The sequence below is a fragment of the Salmo salar genome, chromosome ssa10, assembly GCF_905237065.1.
Source record: "Salmo salar chromosome ssa10, Ssal_v3.1, whole genome shotgun sequence".
NCBI classification, from domain to species: Eukaryota; Metazoa; Chordata; class Actinopteri; order Salmoniformes; family Salmonidae; genus Salmo; species Salmo salar.
The window spans coordinates 36,970,079-36,997,158 of NC_059451.1; the positions used below are offsets into that span (position 1 = coordinate 36,970,079).

Genomic DNA, 27,080 nt, shown 5'->3' on the forward strand with positions numbered 1-27,080 from the left:
TAAGTGGATTATTCTTCTCTGGCATACATTTTTAAATAAGTACCTTATCTATCTACACTGAACAAAAATATAAACACAACATGTAAAGTGTTGTACCTATGTTCAATGAGCTGAAATAAAAGATCCCAGAAATATTCCATCGCACAAAAAGCTTATTTCTCTACGGACAATGAACACAATTGTATTTTATCAATTGCAATTTGAATGCACAGAGATACTGTGATGAGATCCTGAGGCCCATTGTCGTGCCATTCATCTGCCGCCATCACCTCATGTTTCAGCATGATAATGTACGGCCCCATGTCATAAGGATCTGTACACAATTCCTGGAAGCTGAAAATGTCCAAGTTCTTCAAGAGCCTGCATACTCAACAGACATGTCACTCATTGAGCATGTTTGGGATACTCTGGATTGACGTGTACGACAGCGTGTTCCAGTTCCCGCCAATATCCAGCAACTTCTCACAGCCATTGAAGAGGAGTGGGACAACATTCCACACGCCACAATCAACAGCTTGATTAACTCTATGTGAAGGAGATGTGTCACGCTGCATGTGGCAAATGGTGGTCACTCCAGATACTGACTGGTTTTCTGATCCACACTCCTAACTTTTTTTTAAGGTATCTGTAACCAACAGATGCATATCTGTATTCCCAGTCATATGAAATCCATAGCTTAGGGCCTTATGAATTTATTTCAATTTACTGATTTCCTTATATGAACTCTCAGTAAAATATTTGAAATTGTTGCATGTTGCATTTATATTTGTGTTCAGTAGAATAATTTTCCTTAAATGAAGGAGATGGTGGATTGTTTTGATTAGTGTAGGCTACTGCACTGGGATAAGTCTGCTTCTTGGCAACAGGCAGAGGATTAAATGGACTGGTGTGGAGAGAAAGTGTTGATGCTTGTGTGGTCAGAGGGGAAACTACCGCAGACCTCTTGTGTCAACCCACTATTATTTATTTGTAGTTCAGGTTCTATCCATCACAGGGTTGCCACTCTGAACTGTCCCACTGCTTACAGCTGGCCACATCTCCTAGCTTTGCTCCTTTATGCCTCCTTCACACAGCGCTATGATTGACGTTTCACGAGAGGCACCTCAAGGTGGGGCTAAATGGTCTCTATTCCCAATCATGTCGCGTAGGCGGAGTCTGACTTTTATACTCTCGCTATGTGCTGCCTTCCAGTGACTGCCGTTCCGTACTGTATGCAACAAAAGCAAGCGGATGGAATAAATCGAAATAGCCTGCAATTCAGCTTTCCATAACTCACCTAAGATACGGCGCTGTCTCTCGGAGAAAACGGGATTGTGTTTCGGGAAGACACAGGCTCTGACACATGAAAGGAAGAAGCGTCCAGATTCATAGTTGTAGTTGAAGTCTGCTTATCTTTTACACGCAGTCTGATCTGCACAAGGCAGCATTTCAGATCAGATTTCAGATTCACTTCAGACCAGCTGGAAGAGCAGAGAAAGCGAGAAAGAGGGCTTCCCCTCTGACTCTGTGTGTTGGAGAACTCCGGAGCGCGAGAGTGCGAACCAGAACGTGGAACCCCGAACCCGGGTGGGAAGGTCGGAATTTGGTCAAGGATTCTCTTTTGCGAGATTGACACGGAGGTGAGAGCTTATAAATAGATCGGAAGAAATGGACGAGCAGCCGCGGTTGATGCACTCTCATGCGGGAGTAGGGATGGCAGGGCACCCCGGCCTGTCGCAACACATGGAAGGCACGGGAGGAACGGAAGGCGATGGGAGAAAACAGGACATTGGAGACATTTTACAGCAAATAATGACCATCACAGATCAGAGTCTGGACGAAGCTCAAGCCAGGTAAGGTGCCAGATGTGCGCAGTAGCCTACCTTGTCAACATGGACAAGGAATGTGTGGCAAACTACTGTATGCATTAAATTACGATGGATAATAAGACATTTCAAGTCAGTCAGATTTCTAGTGAAAAATATTATATTGATGAAATGGAGAAGAATTACGCATTCGAGCCCATCAGCCAATAATGATAAGCGGGTGAGCGCGCATTTGGAGAAATAATAACATCCACAGTGCAGCAGACTACATTTCAACTTTGAAGTTATCTTATTATTAGTATAGTGGACATATCACTTTTTCCTGAATTTCCAGAAATTATATAATATTGCAGCAGTATAACGTATAACGTAGATTCAAAGTGTTTTCACTAAAGATTCAAAGTGTTTTCACACTTCTGACAAATCAATAACGACGTACAAATCTGACATATCAAGTTTGTGGATGCGATTTGTCATAAAAATAACCAGCATCACATTGATTGACAACATGATAATTTCGATGAACTTTTGTGCAAGCACAGCTCTCTCTCTCTCTCTCTCTCTCTCTCTCTCTCTCTCTCTCTCTCTCTCTCTCTCTCTCTGTCACTCCAGTCAAAATACAACAACTGATAAGGCATAGCCTAAATTTAATAGAAATCTAGAATACGCTATTATAGGCTATCATTTGTTATTTACCTGGGCTATACAATGGGCCATTCATAGTAATTGAAGATAAATAATTTGCATCCAGTTATTAGATATTCAGTTAACTCAGAAGCTAAAGCGAAGTGCATTGACGCGCGGAGCGCGTAGGCTGTGTTTAGCCTTCACCGTGGAGGGCGAGCAGCAGAGAGGAATCTTTTAAAATACAATTAAACTCTTTGGACAACCTTTTCCCACTGTCCTGTGTTGCATTACGAGGAACATGACTGTAATTGATACAAATTCAACAACAAACAAGACATTTAATAATTGTTGATAATACTTAACAATTCCAAACAACAAAAATACATATTCAAAACTGTTGTATAAATTACTGTTGGTATTGTTGCTCAATCAGTCCAGAACATAAAAATGTGTTGCATTACATTTTTAGGCAGTAACAAGTAGCTATATATTCCAGTTTACTTTCTTTACTTGCTTCCAATAATAATATAAATATTAAGATGTCATTTTTAAATATTACATATGCTATCTTACTTTCGAGATTAAGCACGCATATACAAATACAGCAGGTTATCAATAAAAGGTTGACGTGATCCGCAATATTTGCATCACATATTTGCCTGTCTACATAATTTGCGTCATAGGCTACATGCTTCAATAAAACCATTATAACTATGTTATTAGGCTAACGCTTTTAGGATTGATGTGAATTGTTGAAGTTACTTTATTTTGTTTTATAGGAAACACGCCTTGAATTGCCACAGGATGAAGCCTGCTCTCTTCAACGTCTTGTGTGAAATCAAAGAAAAAACAGGTAGGCCCAATGCGTTTTCTAAAGTTATCTACTGGGCTATTGAATGCACGTCAAATACAGACCTACACAATTTGAACGAAAAACTATAGGCCTACTAACTACCTAGAAAAACTAAAAGTGCCTTCTTCTTCGGCTACAGAAGCCCACGTAACGGGGACATTGTATGCGCTCTGTGTAGGACTCATTAATATCTTCAGAGAAAGCGCGTTTCAGCCTAAAATTCACAGCCATTCACATAGATGAACTTGTTGCAGCCAGGGCATGCATGCATGTTTTTCAATGTGCTTTGAATTACATTCTTATCTGAGAAGAGAAATACAAATTGGCCTATTTTTCAGACCTGTGTTTTTACAATTTGCACATGTTTTGGGAGTGCAATCCATTTTGTGCTATTACACAGCCCTACAGTCAGTGCTACTTCATTGGAAATCTTTTCCAATTATAGTGTCAAACATCTAAAGGTTTGATGGTGTTGATGATGGAAAGTGTTGAAAGGTAAATGACCGTCTTCATCATAATGTTTCCCCCTTGTGTGCTAGCTGTCAAATCTCTCTGCTGTGTGTCTCATTTCATTCACTTGTGTGTGTCTCTCCATTTGTCTGTGCTGTTGTGAGAGACCTTGTCGCCAGAATAATTGCACTAAGAGCAGATGTAGTGACATCAGACTTTGGGAGAGGCGTAACAAACCTCGTCTTTCCAGAATACAAACCCCTTTTCCCTTTGACATTTCTGAAATTGGCACAGATAGAATTCAGAGCTGCTCAGGAACGATAGTGTGTATATATCTCCTCTATTATTTTCCTGTTCTAAGATATGGCGTGGAATGAGGACTCCTTTAAATTTGTAGTTGTGAGATATTGAGATGCTATCGCTGTCTGGGTTTGATGTGGAAGCGACTCCACTGTGTTTCACAGTCATTAGTGCATGAAATAAAATGGGATAGATAGAGGATAAAAGAGATATCATTTTTATTATCTCTCCGCTCTCACTTGGTCCATACTTCATGCTTCACTGTGTGGAGGTGATGGGTTGTGTTGTATATTTTATTCCCTGTGTGTATGTAATTCTACTTTTCCATGATGTTTTCATTTTCAATGAAGTTCAACCCCCCGCCATCCTCCACCTCCACTCCCCAACGACCCAGTCCTCCTGCCCCATGTAGCGCACCCTCAATTGGGCCAGTGTCTAAGGGGAGCAGGGGGCCTTTTGAGGCCTGCTGGCTCTCTTTCCTTTCTCTGTTGTCTTGGTAGGGTTTTGGAGGGGGAGTGAGTGACACAGTTATGCATAGTGTTTTACTCCCTGGCATTTTTCAGAGTTCATCCAAAGTTTGTCTCCACATGGAGTACAAAGTCACTTGGATCTGGTCCTGTCTGGGAGTGCTGTGCTTTCTCTCTCATCTCTCTCAGCTGGCTACGACTCGACCATCCCAATAGCCCAGGTTTCTGTTTCTCCTTAAGGAGAATGTCTCTGAGTTTGACCACCTCTTCTCAGAGGAGGTTTAGTTACACATACCTGCTGTGTTTGGAGGAAATGAAGTTCATTACATCAATTGAATATAGATGTATGATATACTACTGTATATGCAGCACATGGTTCTGAACATCTCTACCCTTTCATGTACCGTATGAGACAGCGTTTCATCCGCCCTCTAGTGTTTCTGTATAAGGTGTTAGAATTAACTTGTCAGAGGTAGTTTTGAAAATATTTTTGAAAAGGGTCAGCTGCTGAAGCCTAGAGCACATCTCTGTTAAGTAAACCTCGAATGGGTCCTCTCGTCTGGGTGCCAAAGTATTAAACACCTTATGATGATTCTCTGTAGTCTGTAAAAAGTACAGACTACAGACTAGCGCCAGGGAAGCTGTGTTGAGTTGAGCACGGTTTCTGTTAGGTCTTAAAGTAAATAAAGCTCAGAGCAGAACTCACTGACTGCACAGACCTCTGCTGCTGCTACTGCTCTGGAATCTGTCTTGTTTTTAACCATTAAATATGTGTGAATGCACCAGAGACATTAAGGCTATTTCTAGAGTGTTTTTTACACCACATGATATTCACTTAGGATAATTGTGTTGTTAATTGCTTATTGTAACATATAGGTTTTTCTTTCTGATAAGACTATCATTTGCCATTTTTATTTATTTTTAGAATTTTGTCATAGCAACATTTGAGAGCTGTGAATTTATATAATAACTAAAATATATATATATATTTTTTTATTAGTAGTATTATTTTTATTAAATGAAGTAGCTTTTATTTCAAAACCTTAATTTACAGTTTTTTTGTTTTTGCAAATATATATATTTTTTGAATTTGGTTTTAGTAAACGGGATTATATCTCCACTACGCAATTTACGTCTCTGACTGTCCCCAGTACTAGAAAAACTGACATCACCTGCGGGTGTCAGGAAAGAATATAATGCCATGCTCAGGCAGGCAGGACAGGCAGGCAGGACAGGCAGGCAGGACAGGCAGGCAGGACAGGCAGGCAGGACAGGCAGGCAGGACAGGCAGGCAGGCAGGACAGGCAGGCAGCGTTGAGTAACTCCTGAACTCCTGACCCACTCTGTGTATTTGTACGGGGATACTGTGGTGTGGTGAGCGATCGGTGCCCAGCAGAACGACTACTCACTATAAACAACCACACTGCTGTGCACTGCTTGCACCCCAGAAGAAAGGAGAAGGAACACTTTATTTCCACCCAGGGTAGGCATCTTTCTTTTCTTTTCTTCTTTCAGACACTGGTTTCTTTTTTCCATCCTTGACTGCTTAGTTTCATCCCGATCATATTTTGGTTGTCTTTCTCGACTTAAAGGAATGTTACTTTTCACTCAGAGGCGTACGGTGTGTGTGTGTGTGTGTGTGTGTGTGTGTGTGTGTGTGTGTGTGTGTGTGTGTGTGTGTGTGTGTGTGTGTGTGTGTGTGTGTACAATACTTGATAAAAAGAGATATACACCTCACCTGTATGGATTATTACATTTAAAAACAGTTCGATTTTGACACACACTCCTAAGGTTACTGTTGGATAAGTGGTTTAGTGTTCACTGTGAGAAGAATAAGAAAGAGAAGTTGAACTCAGTGTAAAGGTCTTGTCTGTGACAGTAGGCTACAAAGTATCCACCCTGAGCCACGTTATAAGAGGTATTGGCACAGGGTGCTTTCCTAAAATACACCCAAATAATTTGACTCCAATGCTACTGCGCCATGAAACCTTAACCTTCTGCAAACTTAACGCATTACAGCATATACGAATGTGACACAACTCAATCTTACATCATGTTTATAAAAATATTTCTAACTTTATTAATCATGAGATGAATGTGGCAAAATGGGAGATAAGTGTAATTAAACCCTAACCATATCTTCAACACAACATTATAAAACTAAATGTAAAGGATTGTAAAAAAAAGATCTGTTTTAATCATGCTTTTAAAAACATTTCCACAGTTTGTTTTTGGAACTGGTCTAAAGGACCTTGCTTCTCCTTTTGATGAGAAAACTGTTGACATCATCCAAAATGGTGCTTAAGAAAATTAGCTAAAATGAATTGACTTCTATAAACACCTCATCAACGTCATAAATCTCCAACAGTGTCAAACATAACCTCTCTGTGACACAGACACTTTCTCAGTAAATGTAGGTTGTGTCCCAAATGACACCCTATTCCCTATATATTGGATATGCATTACTTTTGACCAGAGGGCTATGTGCCCTGATCAAAATGTAGTGCAGTATATAGGGAATAGGGTGCTATTTGGGATGCATTCCTGCTGCTCTGACTGGCTGTTTAGTTTCTTTTCTCTCAACCTCAACAAAAGGCCAGTTTTCTGGTGGCCTTGTTTGAATAGTGTAAGGTTTCACGCCTCTGGGGATGCTCCATTTCTAAAAATGACTAGCGGAGTGATGTAATGGTTTTTTTGAATGGTGAAATGTCGTTTTTTTCAGAGGGCAGCAGAGTAATATTTAACACGGGTGAAATTAGCCAGAGATCTGATTACAGAGGATATGTCTCAAATGCCGACCTATTCCCTATATAGTGCATTACTTTTGACCAGAACCATATGGCCTCTGGTCAAAGTAGTGCACTACACAGGGAATAGGGTGCCATTTGGGACGAAGGCAGATTGGGACGCAGCAGGGGGATACAGTACACTACACTACATTGAGTTGCCAGTCCATTCAGATGGCTTGGAATCTGCATATTTTTACTCTAGAAAGTGCCTTCATTCCCCAGAGTCCAGTCAGAACCCTACAAACCACAGCACACCATCGTAATATAAACAATTTATGTTAGCCGTCATTATCCGCAGAAGAAAACCTGTTTTTAGCTTTGAACACCAATGAGGTATAGAAACCCATAGGGATCTACAGTTTGACTGTATATACACTATATATATATTTTTTTTTTAGATTAGCACAGGAGTGTATTTTGAGAGTGCATTGCCAATGCCAAACTGCTGGTAGTCAAAAGGCTAATATTGACATATCAGTTCGTTCTCTATCTATATCCCTCTGGTGTCACTTTAGTAGTATGATTTTTGTAAGTAGCAGGGAACATTTACTATATAGTGCACTATGGTCCCTATGGGTCCTGGTCAAAATAGTGCACTATAAAGGGAATAGGGTGCCATTTGGGATGTAAGCATAGGCTAGGCCGGGGCCTGTTCAGAGCTAATGTAAACTATACATTTCATTTATCCTTTATTTAACTAGGCAAGTCATTAGACCAAATTCTTATTTACAATGACGGCCTACCCCGGCCAAACCCAGACGATGCTGGGCCAATTGTGCGCCACCCTATGGGACACCCAATCACCAGGTACTGCAGGGACACCTCTTGCACTGAGATGCAGTGCCTTAGACCACTGCGCCACTCGGGAGCTGAGTGTAACAGCTTATTTCCATCAAAACAGGAGGACGTCTACTCAGATATAGAATGTTGTGTCGCAGTGATATGCATCCCCCTCCTGTCCTTGTCTGTTAGTGCACTGACTGGGAGTGTTGATATTAATACATGCAACACCTTTTGTCTATTATTCAGCCTGCTCCTCTATGCTGACGCAGCAGTATTCGGAGAGAGAGAAGTGTGTGTGTGTGTGTGTGTGTGTGTGTGTGTGTGTGTGTGTGTGTGTGTGTGTGTGTGTGTGTGTGTGTGTGTGTGTGTGTGTGTGTGTGTGCGTATGTGTGTCTCTGTGTGTGTGTCTCTGTGTGTGTATGTATGTGTGTCTCTGTGTGTGTGTGTCTGTGTGTGTATGTATGTGTGTCTCTGTGTGTGTGTGTCTGTGTGTGTGTTCTCCACAGCTTTTTCTCTCCTATCTCTCTGTTTAATCATCCAAATATCTCTCTGTTTAATCATCCCCCCATACCCTTGCAACCACTGCTGAAAAAATGAAAAGAATCCTGATGGTGGTGACCGTGAAATTGATCTAGCGATTTCACGTTGAGGTGTTGTTTTTCCCCACCATGTTTTCCTGTGATGTTATCCCAGTGATGATAACAGGGAGCAAGCGTCTATGTTGCGTGTGAAAGCGAGTAAGACAGAAAGACAGAGAGGACTAAGAAATAAGAAACACAAGAGGAAAGACCCATGTAAGTCAAATTCCTCTTTCATAGGCTGGTGAGCTAGCTACTAAAATTACTGTCATTTTTCCTGTTACGGCATCAGGGCAAAGTTAAATGCTATTCATTAAAAATGAAGATTATGCGCTTGTGGTCTCCAAAATAAAGCATATCCCAGTCATTGTGGTGAATGAAATGTATAAAATGGATAACTGGTTGGATTTAGCCCTCATGCCTCACCAGACAGAATTAACAGACCACAGCATCCACTGCTGTAAGATGGGATATGGTGGCGTACATCTGGCTTGCTTTTTTGACTCCTTTTTTCAATAATGATCTCTGTAAAGATGTGGTCTGCCTTGGCTCTTTTTTTGTGTGCTGCTAGCTTCCCCTAATATTTATTCAAATCCGCAAATTTGTTATGTACATTAAATTGAACATGCAACGGCACTTTTGAATGTGGTTGCCATACCAACCCCCCAGGAGTTCATTTTCCTTAATGCAGGGCTCTGAATCTCATTTCCTACACACTCCCCTGCTGCTAAGAGCTGCTCCGAGCAGGCGCTACCTCCAGGCTTCCACTGTACCGCTGACAGAGCACCGCTCCATCGACACAGCCTTCAAACGCTAGAGCTTTTATCAAGAGAGATGGAGAGAGGGAGGGAAAGAGGGAGAGCGGGAAAGAGAGGGGGAGAAAAAGAAAGCAGAGAGAGAGAAAGAGAGCAGGAGAGAGGGAAAAAGGGAAAGAGAGAGCGCGGGAGAGAGGTAGACAGAGAGGGAGAGGCCTCTCTCTGCGTAGTGGAAATGACACAAATTAATATACACTACTTAAACCAGACTAAGATTAATGGTTGCCTTTCGCGGCAGTTTAGTCCCACTGTCAGTTGCCGGGTGCTCGTTAGATAAAATCAACACTAATCAACATTTATTCCCCTTTTGCCCTGGGCCCTCAGGATTCTGGCGGGCGGCAGGACTGTGTTACCCCCCTCCTCCTCCCCCTCTCTCTTCCCCTCGCCTCCCCCCGTCTGTCTAGCTACGCTTTTCACCTCCCATCCAGCTCCTCCATACATCACCCTGCACCCTCCTCCCTCCCTGCCTCTTTCCGGCCTGGCTCCTCACAGGGGAGAGCCCACTCCCATCAGGACACATTACAGTCATGATAGATTTTCTCTTCTCATTTGCATCTGATATTTAACACTAAAGCAGTTGCTCTGGCACTTTACAGTACAGGAGCTGCGTGTGGTCTGCGTATGGTGTGTACGGTGTGTATATTTTGTGTGTGTGGGCATTAGCTGCCCTCAATCTGCTATTGCATTATCACTAACAAGATATGTGTTGTGTTGTGTGAATGCATTATGTACATATCTGAGTGGGTTTTCCTGAAAGCAGCATTATGTATGTGTGTGGCCCATTACTAGGAAACTGAGCTCTTTTTCTCCCAATAGGCTTGTATTTCCTTCAGGGGGAAAGAAAAGGCAATTACCATTGTATATTTTTGTCCTCATTTCAAAGAAACATAATATATTATACATTTCTGTGAAGTTTATCAGATTATGATGCTACCTTTTATTGTAGTGTTGACACTATTGTGTTGTACAACATATTGTACATGTGTCATGCCCTGACCTTAGAGAGCCGTTTTATTTCTCTATTTGGTTAGGTCAGGGTGTGATGTGGGGTGGGCATTCTATGTATTGTATTTCTTTGTGTTGGGCCGAGTATGGTTCCTAATCAGAGGCAGTTGTCTATCGTTGTCTCTGATTGGGAATCATACTTAGGCAGCCCTTTTCCCACCTGTGATTGTGGGATCTTGTTTTTGTGTAGCTGCCTGTGAGCAGCCCAGAATGTCACATTTTGTTTTTCTCCTGTTTGTTGTTTGGTGAGTTTCATCTTCATTAAAAGATGTGGAATTCCATGCACGCTGCGCCTTGGTTTATTTATGATCGGAAGTTTGAAGATAGTGATCGTGACAACGTATGTAGACCTAGACCAAAGATCTGTCCGTGTTTGACTAAACTGGAATTATTGTAAGATTATTGATTATTTTAGCATTCATTAGATTAACCACAACCAGACTGCCCCTCACATCGCCTGTATCATTGATAATTGTACAGATAATATTGTTACTGTTTCATCTGTGTTAATATGGAGCAAAGATGAAGAGATTCAGCCTAAATATCCTCCTTGGAAGAACCCACCCGTCTAACGTTATGCAAATCGATAATTATACAGTCTAATGTATGGCGGTAATCAGCTTCTGTTGCTCATTATATCTTCCTCGACTCCCACTGTGTCACTGGGAAGCATTCTCACAAGGAACATTTTATCTCTACATTTCAGTCTGTAAATATGCTGGAGGATCATTTCAGTCTGTAAATATGCTGGAGGATAATTTCAGTCTCTAAATATGCTGGAGGATCATTTCAGTCTCTAAATATGCTGGAGGATAATTTCAGTCTCTAAATATGCTAGAGGAACATTTGAGTTTCTAAATACGCTGGAGGATCATTTCAGTCTCTAAATATGCTAGAGGAACATATCAGTCTCTAAATATGCTAGAGGAACATTTGAGTTTCTAAATACGCTGGAGGAAAATCTTTGTCTCTGAATACGCTGGAGGATCATTTGAATCTGTAATTAGGCTGGAGGAACATTTTTGTCTCTAAATATGCTGTATTCGCTATAGAACAGAAAGGAATCCAAATGAATTAAGGCTGATAGTACACCTGAATGCCATTTTATTTACTTACACATTCTTTGATTACGAAATACGTTTCTCTAAGAAAATGACATACAGTGAACAAAAATATAAACGCAACATGCAATGAGTTATAGTTCATATAAGAAAATGGATTTCACATTATTGGGAATACAGATATGCATACTGTATATTGGTCACAGATACAGTACATTAATAAAAAGGTAGGGGCATGGATCAGGCTGTTGATTGTGGCCTGTGGAATGTTGTCCCCACTCCCATTCAATGGCTGTGTGAAGTTGCTGGATATTGGTGGAAACTGGAACATGCTGTCATACACATTGATGCAGAGTATCCCAAGCGTGCTCAATGGGTGACATGTCTGGTGAGTATGCAGGCCATGGAAGAACTGGGACATTTTCAGCTTCCAGGAATTGTGTACAGATCCTCGCGACATGGGGCCGTGTATTATCATGCTGAAACATGAGGTGATGACGGCAGATATACAGCACAACAATGGGCCTCAGGATCTCATCACGATATCTCTGTGCATTCAAATTGCCGTCGATAAAATTCAATTGTGTTTGTTGTCTGTATCTTATGCCTGCCCATACCATAACCCCACGCCACCATGGGGCACTCTGTTAACAACGTTGACATCAGCAAACTGCTCACGCACACTACGCCATACACACTGTCTGTCATCTGCCCGGTACAGTTGAAACCAGGATTCATCCGTGAAAAGCACACTTCTCCAGCGTGCCAGTGGCCACCGAAGGTGAAAATTTTCCCACTGAAGTCTGTTACAACGACGAGCTGCAGTCAGGTCAAGACCAAGGTGAGGACAACGGACACGCAGATGAGCTTCCCTGAGACAGTTTCTGACAGTTGGTGTGTAAATTCTTCAGTTGTGCAAACCCACAGTTTCATCAGTTATCCGGTTGTCTGATCTCAGATGGTCCCGCAGGTGAAGAAGCCGAATCTGGAGGTCCTGGGCTGGCATGGTTACACGTGGTCTGCGGTTGTGAGGCTGGTTGGACATACTGCCAAATTCTCTAAAATAACGTTGTAGGCGGCTTATAGTAAAGAAATTAACATTTCATTCTCTGGCAACAGCTCTGGTGGACATCCCTGCAGTCAGTATGCCAATTGTACGCTCCCATTTTAGAGTTGCATTTTATTGTGTAATGATCATGCTGTTTAATCAGCTTCTTGATATGCCACACCTGTCAGGTGGATGGATTATCTTGGCAAAGGAGAAATGCTCACTAACAGGGATGTAAACAAATTTGAGAAAAATACGCTTTTTGTGCGAATGGATTTCAGCTCATGAAACATGGGCCAAAACTTTACATGCTGCGTTTATATTTTTGTTCAGTGTACATTTTTGTATATGAGCCTCCGTTTAGGATTGTTTCCATGTTTCTGACAGTGTGCTGCTGGTATCTATCATTTCTATAGTCCATCAACACTACACCATACACACTCTCAGCTGTAGTGATATGATTGAATACAACCATACTCATTGTTGTGCCACCAGTCAGGATCCTTGTAGCGACACCAACCATGCGCTTCTCTATGGATATGCGCCAAATGGTACCCTATTCGCTATATAGTGCACTACTTTTGATGATGGCCCTGGTCGAAAGTAGTGCACTATATAGAGAATAGGGTTCCATCTGGGACGGACACTGTCTCCGGTGCCAATCTGGGCACCCAGAATAGATCAGCAAGCTTCATGGCATGGCCTCCTAGCAGGCGAGACGTTTTGTGTGTGTAGAAAAGTAGAAGGCGCATGTTGGTCCCCCTGAAAGGAAACAAATGTTCCGGAGCAGAAACGCAGCGCCGTGGTGGTTTTGGATGGCTTCCCTGTACACAGACCACAGACACAAGTGACATTGTGGGTAACTTTTAGAACTGGAAGAGGGGGAGGAGGATGGGGGGGTGCTCAGTGGAGGACTGGATAATATGGTAAAGGAGGTTTCTGAAAGTGTGTTTGAGGATATGTAGCTCATGTAATCATAATGTAAAAATAATGTTATAATAATAATGTAATCATAAAGCTCACTGACCAGGGAAGGCATTTTGGACATTTTAGGCTGACCAATTTTAATTTTAATAACATATGCATGTCATGCAAGTGTATACCAACACACAGAATTGTACTACATTTCTGATTGTGGATTTTATCCTTAAGATTTTGACTGTGAACTTGTAGCCTTATAGAATCCTCAGAGGCCTTTTAAGAGACTCTTACATGAGCTACGTATACTGTACATTAAAACCTCTCTGATACTACGTATACTGTACATTAAAACCTCTCTGATACTACGTATACTGTACATTAAAACCTCTCTGATGCTACGTATACTGTACATTAAAACCTCTCTGGTACTACGTATACTGTACATTAAAATCTCTCTGATGCTATGTTTACTGTAGCTTTCTAGATTTCTCCCAGTGCTGAGGAGTAATATTTGCTTGTTTAACAGGTATTGAATGTTATGTCAGAGGCCCTATACATTTAATGACAAAACCTACAATACTTGAGACAATTAATTTCTGCAATGTAGAATTTTTTATTTTTCTCAGGGCTGTGATTAGGCTTGGTGTAAGCTCTGCTTTGTCTAGAAAGCTGTTGTCTTGTATTTTTCTGAACATGAGATCTTATGAAATCAAATCAAATGTTATTACCTTACGGTATTGGGGGGGTGGGGGGTGTCAATGTAAATAGTCCAGGTGGCCATTTGATTCATTACAAGCAAACCATGGCCCTGTTAAATTATTTGACAGGTCTTTGTTATCCACACACGGAGGGCCTTGTACAGTAATATGAATAGTTAGTTTTACTGAAGTCCTCTTTGTGTTCTATAAATGGCCATCGTTTCCTTTCTGTGATGCTGTACAGTAATACACACTAGCACCTTTGGCCCGGAAGGAGAAAGAAAAAAAGCAGATGTATGATTTGATTGATGACTGAAGTCACATTCAGTGTTCGTCCCAAATGCACCCTATTCCCTTTATAGTGCACAACTTTCAACCAGAGGCACTGGACAAAAGTAGTGCGCTGTAGGGAATAGGGTGCCATTTGGGACGCACTCTCAGACTTCCTTGTGGGAATGGTTGGGATGGTGTGTCATATTTGGAGACTATCAGTTGGCACGTCTACAAATTCCAACCACTGCGGCCTCACCTCTTTTCCCCGACATGTGGCCTTGAGCGTATGATTCCTGTTAGAATTGAGGTAGCATCCCAAATGGCACCATATTCCTTATATAATGCACTTCTTTTGACCACGGCCCATAGGGAATACAGTAGGTTGCCACTGAAGGTACAGGGAGTCAGACTGAGGGTCTGAAATGGAGGAAGTGTAGTTCTATAGTTATATCTATAACAATGATTACCAAAGGACAAATCATACAGACAAAGGATAATACTGCTCTCTGTCCCTGGGGACAGTGTGGACTGTCTATGTACTGTACTGTATGCAACTGTACTCTATGCCACATTTCATTCTACATACATATGAACTAAAGAGCTGGTCAGGGAGGAAGACTTTTTGTTGGTATCGTATGTCATAATGTGGATTTTGTTGTTAGAGTTCAGATGGATGGATCATTGGAATTTCATCACCCCTGCATATGTCAAGACATGGCATGTGCGGGTGTGGTGAGATTCCAAATGGGTTGGACAATATTATTTTTGTCACTTATATTGAAGAAGCTATTACTTAAATACTGGAAGTCAAATCATACTCCAACGTTAAAAGAATGGAAGAATCAAATGCTTTATGATTTAAATATTGAAAAAACTCTGTCTACAGACAGAAACAACATAACACAATTTAAAGTCATATGGGCAGAGTCCTACAAGCATTAGAAACAACATTGGGTGTGGATACCATGGGAACATGTGGGTCTGAGCAAGTGTGATGTCATTCATGTTTGTGAAAATGTATGTAAACGTTAAGCTGTTTATGGTTTTTGTCTACGTATGTTTTTTGTTGTTTGTTAACAACAAAACAGTAAAAAAAAGTTAAATAAAATATAATAAAATGTTTTTAAAAAAGGCATTTCATCACCCCTGTGCTGTTTGTATTAATATTGTTTCACTCAAAAGTGTTCATTGACAACACTGTCATTGGTCGCTTGCTCCTCTGAAATTCACATCACAACTCCAGTGTTTTCATTTTTCCCTCCGCTATGTAGCAATTGTGTTAATAGCCTAATATTCTGTCAACAGAGGCAAGATAAAGAGGGTTTAGGATAACCTTGAGTTTGGAGGATAGGATAACCTTGATAAAACGTTCATCTCCATCTGTCTTCATCCGTTATGAAGTATGCAAATGACCTGTGGGATGGGAGCGGATGGGAGTACAGCACAGTGCTGTAAAATGGGCCATTTCAAGTGTTCTGTGTACCATGCTGACTTCCAAATGTATCACCATCCAATCCAGTGCATACTCATGTTTTTCCCCTCTCTCTCTCTCCTACCCCTTCACTCTCTCCTTTATCCTTTATCTCCCTCTCTCTCGTTCGCATGGTCCGGTCTTCTCTTCCCCCATCACTCTGTCTTTCCATCTCTCCTACGTGCTCCCCATCTTTTTCTCTCCTACTTTGCCTTGCTATACAAATTAGAGATGTACGGCACAGGTTCAGAGGGGCTACTCATAAAATATTAACAGCATGTAGATGATTGTACGTTGCCACTTAGATTTTTTAACTGTGTCAGCGCAAGCTGTGGCACAGCTATTTGTGTGTTCATCTGGCTATATATGAGTCCATTGTTTTCTTCTACATTGTATCCATTCAGTGGTAAGACATTATATGTTATCAATTCATCAAAATGTGGACTCACTTCAGCTTAGCTGTTTAGTATTTTAGCATTTTAATTGGATTCCCATTAGCTAAAGCAGCAGCTGCTCTTCCTTGGTGAAAAGATTCCAATGCTCCCTAACTTCTGAACCATAATAAGCTTTATCAACATATTGGGATGTGTTAGCTTGTCCTTTGTCATTGTACAACATCCAGTTAGCAACCAGTTGGACAAAGAGACACCTAATGCTATATATTCTCCAGTTATACTACATATTTCATCACTTCTATTTACACCCATCTGATGAACATAAACTATATATATCTATATATATATATACAGTTGAAGTCGGAAGTTTACATACACTTAGGTTGGAGTCATTAAAACTCGTTTTTCAACCACTCCACAAATGTCTTGTTAACAAACTATAGTTTTGGCAAGTCGGTTAGGACACCTACTTTGTGCATGACACAAGTAATTTTTCCAACAATTGTTCACAGACAGATTATTTCACGTATAATTCACTGTATCACAATTCCAGTGGGCCAAAAGTTGATATACATTAAATTGACGGTGCCTTTAAACAGCTTGGAAAATTCAAGAAAATTATGTCATGGCTTTAGAAGCTTCTGATAGGCTAATTGACATCATTTCAGTCAATTGGAGGTGTACCTGTGGATGTATTTCAAGGCCTACCTTCAAACTCTTTGCTTGACATCATGGGAAAATCAAAAGAAATAAGCCAAGACCTCAGAAAAATAATTGTGGACCTTTACAAGTCTGGTTCATCCTTGGGAGCAATTTCCAAACACCTGAAGGTACCACGTTCATCTGTACAAACAATAGTATGCAAGTATAAACACCGTTGGGACCACGCAGCCGCCATACCACTCAGGAAGGAGACACATTCTGTTTCCTAGAGATGAACATACTTTGGTGCGAAAAGTGCAAATCAATCCCAGAAAAACAGCAAAGGACCTAAACAGGTACAAAAGTATCTATATCCACAGTAAACGAGTCCTATATCGACATAACCAGAAAGGCCGCTCAGCAAGGAAGAAGCCACTGCTCCAAAACCGCCATTAAAAAAAAGCCAGACTACGGTTTGCAACTGCACATGGGGACAAAGATCGTACTTTTTGGAGAAATGTCCTCTGGTCTGATGAAACAAAAATAGAACTGTTTGGCCATAATGACCATCGTTATGTTTAGAGGAAAAAGGGGGATTCTTGCAAGCCGAAGAACACCATCCCAACCGTGAAGCACGGGGGTGGCAGCATCATGTTGTGTGGGTGCTTTGCTTCAGGAGGGACTGGTGCAATTCACGAAATAGATGGCATCATGAGGATGGAAAATTATGTGGATATATTGAAGCAACATCTCAAGACATCAGTCAGGAAGTTAAAGCTTGGTCGCAAATGGGTCTTCCAAATGGACAATGACTCCAAGCATACTTCCAAAGTTGTGGCAAAATGTCTTAAGGACAACAAGTCAAGGTATTGGAGTGACAAACACAAAGCCCTGACCTCAACCCTACAGAAAATCTGTGGGCAGAACTGAAAAAGTGTGTGCGAGCAAGGAGGCGTACAAGCCTGACTCAGTTACACCAGCTCTGTCAGGAGGAATGGGCCAAAATTCCCCCAACTTATTGTGGGAAGCTTGTGGAAGGCTACCCGAAACGTTTGACCCAAGTTAAACAATTTAAAGGCAATACTACCAAGTACTAATTGAGTGCATGTAAACTTCTGACCCACTGAGAATGTGATGAACGAATTAAAAGCTGAAATAAATCATTCTCTCTACTATTATTCTGACATTTCACATTCTTAAAATAAAGTGGTGATCCTAACTGATCTAAGACAAGGAATTTTTACTAGGATTAAATGTCAGGAGTTGTGAAAAACGGAGTTTAAATGTATTTGGCTAAGGTGTATGTAAACTTCTGACTTCAACTGTATGTTTATGTTATGGGCCCTAATAATTTTATATTTGTGGCCATTTGTGATTTACGATACGTGTTTATTGGGAGTTTAATTATCTCCGTATTTATGCTTTTGTGAGAAAGGATAAGACCAGACCGTTTTAGAAACGTGTGGCTGGTAGTTGTTAAAACATCTCCATGATGTGATACTGTTGAACAGATGGGATTCGACATATTATGATACACAACCTTTAATAGCCATTATAAACAAATATATGGGCCCAATTAAAAATTGTGCATGCATAATAGGCAACAAACCTATAAGGAGGAAGATATTACACAATATAAAGCACTGTGATGGTGCTCGATGCTCGTGGATGTTTCAAGAATTGTATTGTACTGAGCTTCAGTTTAAGCTGAGTCTAAATCCCAAATGACACCCTATTCCCACAAGCCCTATTCATATAGTGCACTACTTTTGACCAGAGCTCTGAGGGCCCTATGGGCACTATAGGGAATAGGTGCCATTTGGGACGTATCCTGAGTGACTGTGAGGGAGGTTGGACTTTTTTAGATTTATCTGCTCAAGCTAAGATGATTGATTCAGCGTCTCTATTTTATCTCTGGTTCATGACTGGCCTTCCAGCACATTGGCCCTGTGGGCGGGTCGAGGGGATGGCCTCTGTGTTTGACTCTGCTGCTTTGTTGGATGGTGGCCTTCTGTAAAAACGGAGCTGTCAATCAAATGAAGGGATTCCCAAATCCTACATGCGTCCCAAACGGCACCCTATTCAGAAAATAGTGCACTATATAGGGAGTAAGGTTGCATTTGGGACACATCCCTAGACAGGAGTGCAGCTTTGTTCTGAGGCTGTTCTGCTATAATAGAGAGAAAGACTGGAACAGAACAATGACTTGTGTTGCCACCAGTGCATATCTGTATCAGTCTGATGGCTTATATGGCCATATCAGAGGGTGCTATTAATGTATCATTTCAATTCAAATGTATCATAATATCGCAAAGACAGACAGAAAGGTTGGGGGATAGAGTTATATGGATGGAGGTGATATAGCGATGTAGATTTAGTCAATACATTAGGATGTAATGACATTCATTCGGTTTTTCATTGATGTGTTTTACGGAGGAAAAGGAATGAGGTTTTGTTTTTGGCCAAGGTGTGTTTAAAAATTCATAATAATGCTTGATGCTTGGTAATCAGTTGTGTTTGTGCCGTAAAAATGGCATGATTTATTTAGTCACTCCAATGCCTGTAGTTAGTTGATGCCTGAATGGATTGCATGGCTAGAGAAGTGACCCTTTAAGCCCAAGATGTCAGAAGACATATGACCATGGCACACAATATTGCAATGGGGATGATAGGATGAACTTTAATGTCCCCTAGGGGAAAATTGCTTAGACACACAGTACTGCTGTACACTTTTTCAAACGTAGTGCACAATATAGGGCATATGTTTGGGTGGCGTAGATATTGGCAGCGCGGTGCGAAGGGGAGGCAGTGCAACATGTCTTGCTCTCTGACCCGCCACACAGGGTCACAGGAAGAGTTGTCCTTTTAATGAATCATAGATTCCTGACAGCTACCTATGCTACACATCATCATTAGCAGAGAAGAGAGAGAGGAAGACCCGTCCACACATCCAGATAAGAGACGAGGATACACCTCGTTAACTCATTCCTCTGTTTATTGGCTTTATTTATTCTTTTACATCAACACATTAATCACAGACACAAGATTTTCTAGGGCTGCAGCGTCATTATAGCGTGTGATTTGATTAGCTTTGTTATGCATCACTGGAGAAATGTGGCTAGGTCATATGAGACCATAGCATAGCATAGCACTTACACTAATCATGGGAAAACCACACACATACGTACAGTACCAGTCCAAAGTTTGGACACACCTACTCATTCCAGGGTTTTTCTTTATTTTTATTATTTTCTACATTGTAGAATAATAGGGAAGACATCAAAACTATGAAATAACACATATGGAATCATGTAGCAACCAAACAAGTGTTAAACAAATGAAAATCTATTTTATATTTGAGATTCTTCAAAGTAGCCACCCTTTTCCTTGATGACAGTTTTGCACGCTCTTGGTATTCTGTCAACCAGCTTCATAAGGTAGTCACCTGGAATGCATTTAAATTAACTGGTGTGCCTTCTTAAAAGTTAATTAGTAAAATGTCTTTCCTTTTTAATACATTTGAGCTAATCAGTTGTGTTTTGACAAGTTAGGGGTGGTATACAGAAGATAGCCCTATTTGGTAAAAGACCAAGTTTCTATTATGGCAAGACCAGCTCAAATAACAAAGAGAAACGACAGTCCATCATTACTTTAAGAAATTAAGGTCAGTCAATCCGGAAAATGTCTAAAATGTTGAACGTTTCTTCATGTGCAGTCGCAAAAACCATCAAGCGCTATGATGAAACTGGCTCTCATGAGGACCATCACAGGAAAGGAGGACCCAAAGTTACCTATGCTGCAGAGGATAAGTTCATTAGAGTTAACTGCACCTCAGATTGCAGCCCAAATGAATGCTTCACAGAGTTCAAGTAACAGACACATCTCAACATCAACTGTTCAGAGGAGACTGTGTGAATCAGGCCTTCATGGTCGAATTGCTGCAAAGAAACCACTGCTAAAGGACACCAATAAGAAGAAGAGACTTGCTTGGGCCAAGAAACACAAGCAATGGACATTAGACCGGTGGAAATCTGGCCTTTGGTCTGATGAGTCCACATTTGAGATTTTTGGTTCCAACCGCCGTGTCTTTGTGAGACGCACAGTAGGTGAACGGATGATCTCTGGGTGAGTGGTTCAAACCGTGAAGCATGGAGGAGGAGGAGTGATGGTGTGGGGGTGCTTTGCTGGTAACACTGTCAGTGATTTATTTAGAATTCAAGGCACACTTAACCAGCATGGGTACCACAGCATCCTGCAGCGATACGCCATTCCATCTGGTTTGCGCTTAGTGGGACTATCATTTGTTTTTCAACAGGACAATGACCCAACACACCTCCAGGCTGTGTAAGGGCTATTTGACCAAGAAGAAGAGTGATGGAGTGCTGCATCAGATGACCTGGCCTTCTAGGCAGAGTTGCAAAGAAAAAGCCATATCTCAGACTGGCCACTAAAAAGAAAAGATTAAGATGGGCAAAAGAACACAAACACTGGACAGAGGAACTCTGCCTAGAATGACAGCATCCCGGAGTCGCCTCTTCACTTTTGACGTTGAGACTGGTGTTTTGCGGGTACTATTTAATGAAGCTGCCAGTTGAGGACTTGTGAGGCATCTGTTTCTCAAACTAGACACTCTAATGTACTTGTCCTCTTGCTCAGTTGTGCACCCGGGCCTCCCACTCCTCTTTCTATTCTGGTTAGGGCCAGTTTGCGCTGTTCTGTGAAGGGAGTAGTACACAACATTGTACGAGATCTTCAGTTTCTTGGCAATTTCTCACATGGAATAGCCTTCATTTCTCAGAACAAGAATAGACTGACGAGTTTCAGAAGAAAGCTCTTTGTTTCTGGCCATTTTGAGCCTGTAATCAAACCCACAAATGCTGATGCTCCAGATACTCAACAAGTCTAAAGAAGGCCAGTTTTATTGCTTTTTTAATCAGAACAACAGTTTTCATCTGTGCTAAGATAATTGCAAAATGGTTTTCTAATGATCAATTAGCCTTTTAAAATGATTTGAATTAGAAGTTTCAAAAACTTGAATAAGCTAACACAATGTGCCATTGGAACACAGCAGTGATGGTTGCTGATAATGGGCCTTGTACGCCTATGTAGATATTCCATAAAAAATCAGCCGTTTCAAGCTACAATAGTAATTTACAAAATTAACAATGTCTACACTGTGTTTCGGATCAATTTGATGTTATTTTAATGGACATAACATGTGCTTTTCTTTCAAAAACAAGGACATTTCTAAGTGACCCCAAACGTTTCAACGGTAGTGTATATTTAACCTTTATTTAACTAGGCAAGTCAGTTAATCTTAAGAACAAATTCTTATTTACAATATCGGCCTACCTCGGCCAAACCGGACGACGCTGAGCCAATTGTGTGCTGCCCTGTGGGACTCCCAATCACAGCCGGATGTGATACAGCCTACATGCTGTTTCTGAAGTGGTAAACAACTGTGCATACCACAGCAATCAAATCAGTAAGGATAGTTATCATCAGTGCCTATCGTTGACTCATTTCAACACGTACCTGATAACAATTAGTAGCCGTCCGCAGCCAGGGTCACACAGAGATGGCACTGTGAAATATGTCTGCCACGTCAGGGATGTCAAAATGGAACCAGCTATCTCACAGTAGTACGGTGGGAGGAAGGGAAACACAACCAGCTGAGATGCAAGGAACCCCGCTCTGAATCCAATTTAAACTCTCTGGAGGGGGGTGGTGGAGTACACAGAGGCACAGAGGCATTGAATACAGATAGGGACTTGACATTGAAATATAGATGAATGGGATGCTAGCTAGTTATTTGTATAAATTATTAAATTCAGTAGCTGGCTAGCAAAGGCAAGATTTGGTTCTGGATTCTGAGATTAGGTATTCAAAGGGATACAAATGTTGTGATCACAGTCACTGGCTAATTTAGTCCATAAGCAACACTCAGAGCAAGGCCATCAAGCTGCACAGTTTGAAGCTAACTATCTAATGTTCAGCCAACAAAGTCAGAAGAACAAGTAGTTTTCAGCACAGTGTTCTGCAGTTTGAAGCTAGACAACGCAGAAGGAAGGAAAATACTTCATACATCTCAGTGTTTGTCTTGGACTGCAGCGTCCTAGCTTCCCTTCTCAGCACACAGCCTGGACCCTTTCATCAGCACTGTCATATCTGTCTCAGGTCTGTTCCGATAGCCAGCGTGCAGTAGTCCCCCAGCCCTCCTCCCCGGCCCCACACGTTGCAAAGGAGGACTCGTCCCAGGAGATACAGGTGTCAGCATGCTTGTCCCCCCCCCAACCCCCACACTGGTCCAGCCAGATGCCTGCCCTTCCACAACAGTACCGCCACACCATTTGAAGCTGAGCTACTCGGAAAGAAAGGGTCATCTCTGTCGATGTTCCATGGAGTACGCCATATCAGAAGACGCCAGAGTTCCATCATTGTGTGGGACTTGCTTATGTCAAATAGGAAGATACAGAGTGTCTTGGAGATGAGAGAAGGGCTCTCTCTTCCAGTCCAAAAGCATTACGTAGCCTACATGGCAGCCATACTTGGGAACACTCTGACATTGTTTTCTTCTCCCAGACACAGACACTGTCAGAGGAGAGCAGCACTGTTGGAAGAGCCAACGGATGCCATTGAAGGCTCAGAAGACAGTGAATGATGCAGATGAACTGCTGGACCTAGTGCTTGGATGGAGATTTTTTATTTTATTTCATTTCACTTTTCAACAACCTGCCTTTTTGTGAGGAAAAAAACCACCCCAAAAAGGGTCCATCATTTTAGAAGCAATTTCATCCACATCTCCCCGCTGCTCCACCTGCCAGTACCTGACACGTTTATTCAAAGAGGTGACATGAAATAGTGAAAGCCAAAATGACTAATGCTATTCACCCCCTAAACCCCCTCCACAGCCACTTCATGTTTTTGATTTAACCGACCTGGAACACCAGGTGTGTTGAATTTAGGCACTGAACTGATCAATTATCTAAGTAGCTCAGTGTGGTACCTAGTTGGGACAAAATCCTGCAATACCTGCGGCACTCCAGGAACAGGGTTGCCTACCCCTGATATAGGGAATAGGGTGCCATTTAGGCCGCAGCCATACGCTCACATTTTCTTATTCTGTGGCTAGTGGTCCTCTTACCTCTCCACCTATTATTTTTGGAATCATTTGAATTGATCTTTGGTGAAGCCAGACAAAGCTTGCTATACTGTATATTAAATGTCTTTGACCAGGCAGGCATGTTGAGAGCTGTCAGTTGAATAGTGGGGTTACGGGACATTTGTGATTTAATTGCAGCCGTGTATCTGAATGCTGCTGGAGTGCAAAGTGATATTTGTTATTATTTAAATGAAGAACGAAGGCTGAGTGGATCAATGACTGCGCATGTACACACACACACACACACACACACACACACACACACACACACACACACACACACACACACACACACACACACACACACACACACACACACACACACACACACACACACACACACACACACACCACTATCGGTAGATATTTAAGGGCCTGAAATACGAAGAGAAAAAATCTCCAAGAATCTATTGTTTGGGTCCGTCTGCCGTGATCTTTGGGACTGATGGTCTGAAGGTCTTCAGCTCAAATGACTGTCCCCTTAGCTGCTGCTGTCAGAAATTGACAGACCTCATGTTTATTTCATCCTGCGTCTGCCTGGGCTGTCTCCTTTCCCTATCCTCCCATGTCATTAACGCTGGGAGCGAAGAGGAGCAGGGTAGGAGGAGGAGGAGCGAGGAGGAGCAGGGTTTGAAGAGGAGCAGGGAGGGAGCGGAGGGGAGTAAGGTGGATTTGGGTCTCTGCAGTGGCTGGCCTAATGAATTCCACCCCCAACTAGTTAACCAGGCTCAAGGTGTCAAATTAAAACAGCCTGGGAAAAGAGAGAGAGAGAGAGAGAGAGAGAGAGTAGTGTGTGTGTGTCTGTGTGTTCACATTTGTATGTTCACATGTGTGTGAATGTATGCTTGTGTATACACCAAAAATGGTTGAACCAAGCCGTTCCAGGGGTTAGGATTTGGATTAATAGAATGAATGGCTACAGCCTGTTGACCAGTAAATTGGTGGGAGTGACAGAGGATATACATATATGCAGGTTAGCATATTTTATTTTGTTTTTTTCAAACGTCTCAGTCTTACTTCCTGGTCACATGCCTGGGAGGCTGGAACACAGTCAGAGACAACATATGCAGGTTGTTATCTGTTATTTTTTGTCATGAATCTTATTCTGGAGGCAGCTCTGCAGAGTTGTCACTAGCTGACACAGCCACAAAGTCATAAAATCTGATTTTAAACCTAACCTTTTAAACCTAACCCACACTGCTAACACTAATGCCTAACCCTAACCTTAAATCAAGACCAAAAAGCACATTTTTGTTTTCATAAATTTTTACAACATAGCCATTTTGACTTTGCAGCTGGCCTATCTAAGGGGTAATCGCTCAATTCTGCCTCCAGAACAAGACTCATGACAATAAACACCACCCTGCATAATACAGTCGTGGCCAAAAGTTTTGAGAATGATACAAATATTAATTTTCACAAAGTCTGCTGCCTCAGTTTGTATGATGGCAATTTGCATATACTCCAGAATGTTATGAAGAGTGATCAGATGAATTGCAATTAATTGCAAAGTCCCTCTTTACCATCCAAATGAACTGAATCCCCAAAAAACCTTTCCGCTGCATTTCAGCCCTGCCACAAAAGGACCAGCTGAAATCATGTCAGTGATTCTCTCGTTAACACAGGTGTGAGTGTTGACGAGGACAAGGCTGGAGATCACTCTGTCATGCTGATTGAGTTTGAATAACAGACTGGAAGCTTCAAAAGGTGGTGTCACGCCCTGGCCATAGAGAGGGTTTTGTTCTCTATTTTGGTTAGGCCAGGGTGTGACTGGGGTGGGCATTCTATGTTCCTTTTTCTATGTTTTTGTATTTCTTTGTTTTGGGCCGAGTATGGTTCCTAATCAGAGGCAGCTGTCTATTGTTGTCTCTGATTAGGAATCATACTTAGGCAGCCTTTTCCCACCTGTGCTTTGTGGGATCTTGTGTTTGTGTAGCTGCCTGTGAGCAGCCCAGAACGTCACGCTTCGATTTTCGTCTGTATTGTCTTGGTGAGTTTCATATTTATTAAACATGTGGAACTCTAAGTACGCTGCGCCTTGGTCTACTCCTTTAGACGATCGTGACAGAAGATCCCACCAAAGAAGGACCAAGCAGCGTGCCCAGGAGGAGCAAGGATCCTGGGCCAGGGAGAGAAAGGACTGGACATGGGAGGACATCCTGGACGGCAATGGATCCTACACTTGGGAAGAGATCCTGGTCGGAAGGGATCGCATCCCATGGGAACAGGTAGAGGCACTCAGAAGAGCGGAGGCAGCAGGAGAAAAGGACCAACGGCAACGGTATGAGGGAACACGGCTGGCAAGGAAGCCCGAGAGGCAGCCCCACATTTTTTTTGGGGGGGGGGGGCACACGGGGAGTGTGGCAGAGTCAGGTTGGAGACCTGAGCCAGCTCTCCGTGCTTACCGGAAGCAGCGTTGTACTGGTCAGGCACCGTGTTATGCTGAGAAGCGCACGGTGTATCCAGTGCGCACTCATAGCCCGGTACGCTATAGGCCAGCCCCCCGCAAGTGCCATGCTAGAGTGGGCATCGAGCCAGGACGGGTTGTGCAGGCCATGCGCTCCAGACCTCCAGTGCGTCTCCAGGACCCGGTCTATCCTGTGCCTGCTCCCAGAGCCAGGCCTCCTGCATGTTTCCCCAGCCTGGTGAGTCCTGTGCCTGCGCCCAGAGCCAGGCCTCCTGCATGTCCCCCCAGCCTGGTGAGTCCTGTGCCTGCGCCCAGAGCCAGGCCTACTGCATGTCTCCCCAGCCTGGTGAGTCCTGTGCCTGCGCCCAGAGCCAGGCCTCCTGCAAGTCTCCCCAGCCTGGTGCGTCCTGTGCCTGCTCCCAGAGCCAGGCCTCCTGCATGTCTCCCCAGCCTGGTGAGTCCTGTGCCTGCGCCCAGAGCCAGGCCTCCTGCAAGTCTCCCCAGCCTGGTGCGTCCTGTGCCTGCGCCCA

At 42.4% G+C, this 27,080-nt stretch overlaps 1 protein-coding gene across 4 annotated transcripts in view; it reads left to right on the plus strand.

Annotated features, from left to right (window-relative positions):
- Positions 1-1,169: 1,169 nt before the first annotated feature.
- Positions 1,170-27,080, plus strand: part of LOC106560332 (pre-B-cell leukemia transcription factor 1) — a 106,371-nt gene continuing 80,460 nt past the window's right edge. Inside the window, exons 1-2 of one of the 4 annotated variants that reach the window (XM_014123140.2) lie at positions 1,170-1,832; positions 3,212-3,285. In XM_014123140.2, coding sequence (XP_013978615.1) covers positions 1,648-1,832; positions 3,212-3,285 — 259 coding nt within the window. In that variant the 5' untranslated portion in view covers positions 1,170-1,647. The remainder of the gene's footprint in view (positions 1,833-3,211; positions 3,286-27,080) is intronic. The other 3 variants (XM_014123142.2, XM_014123141.2, XM_014123143.2) reach the window with 3 other exon arrangements.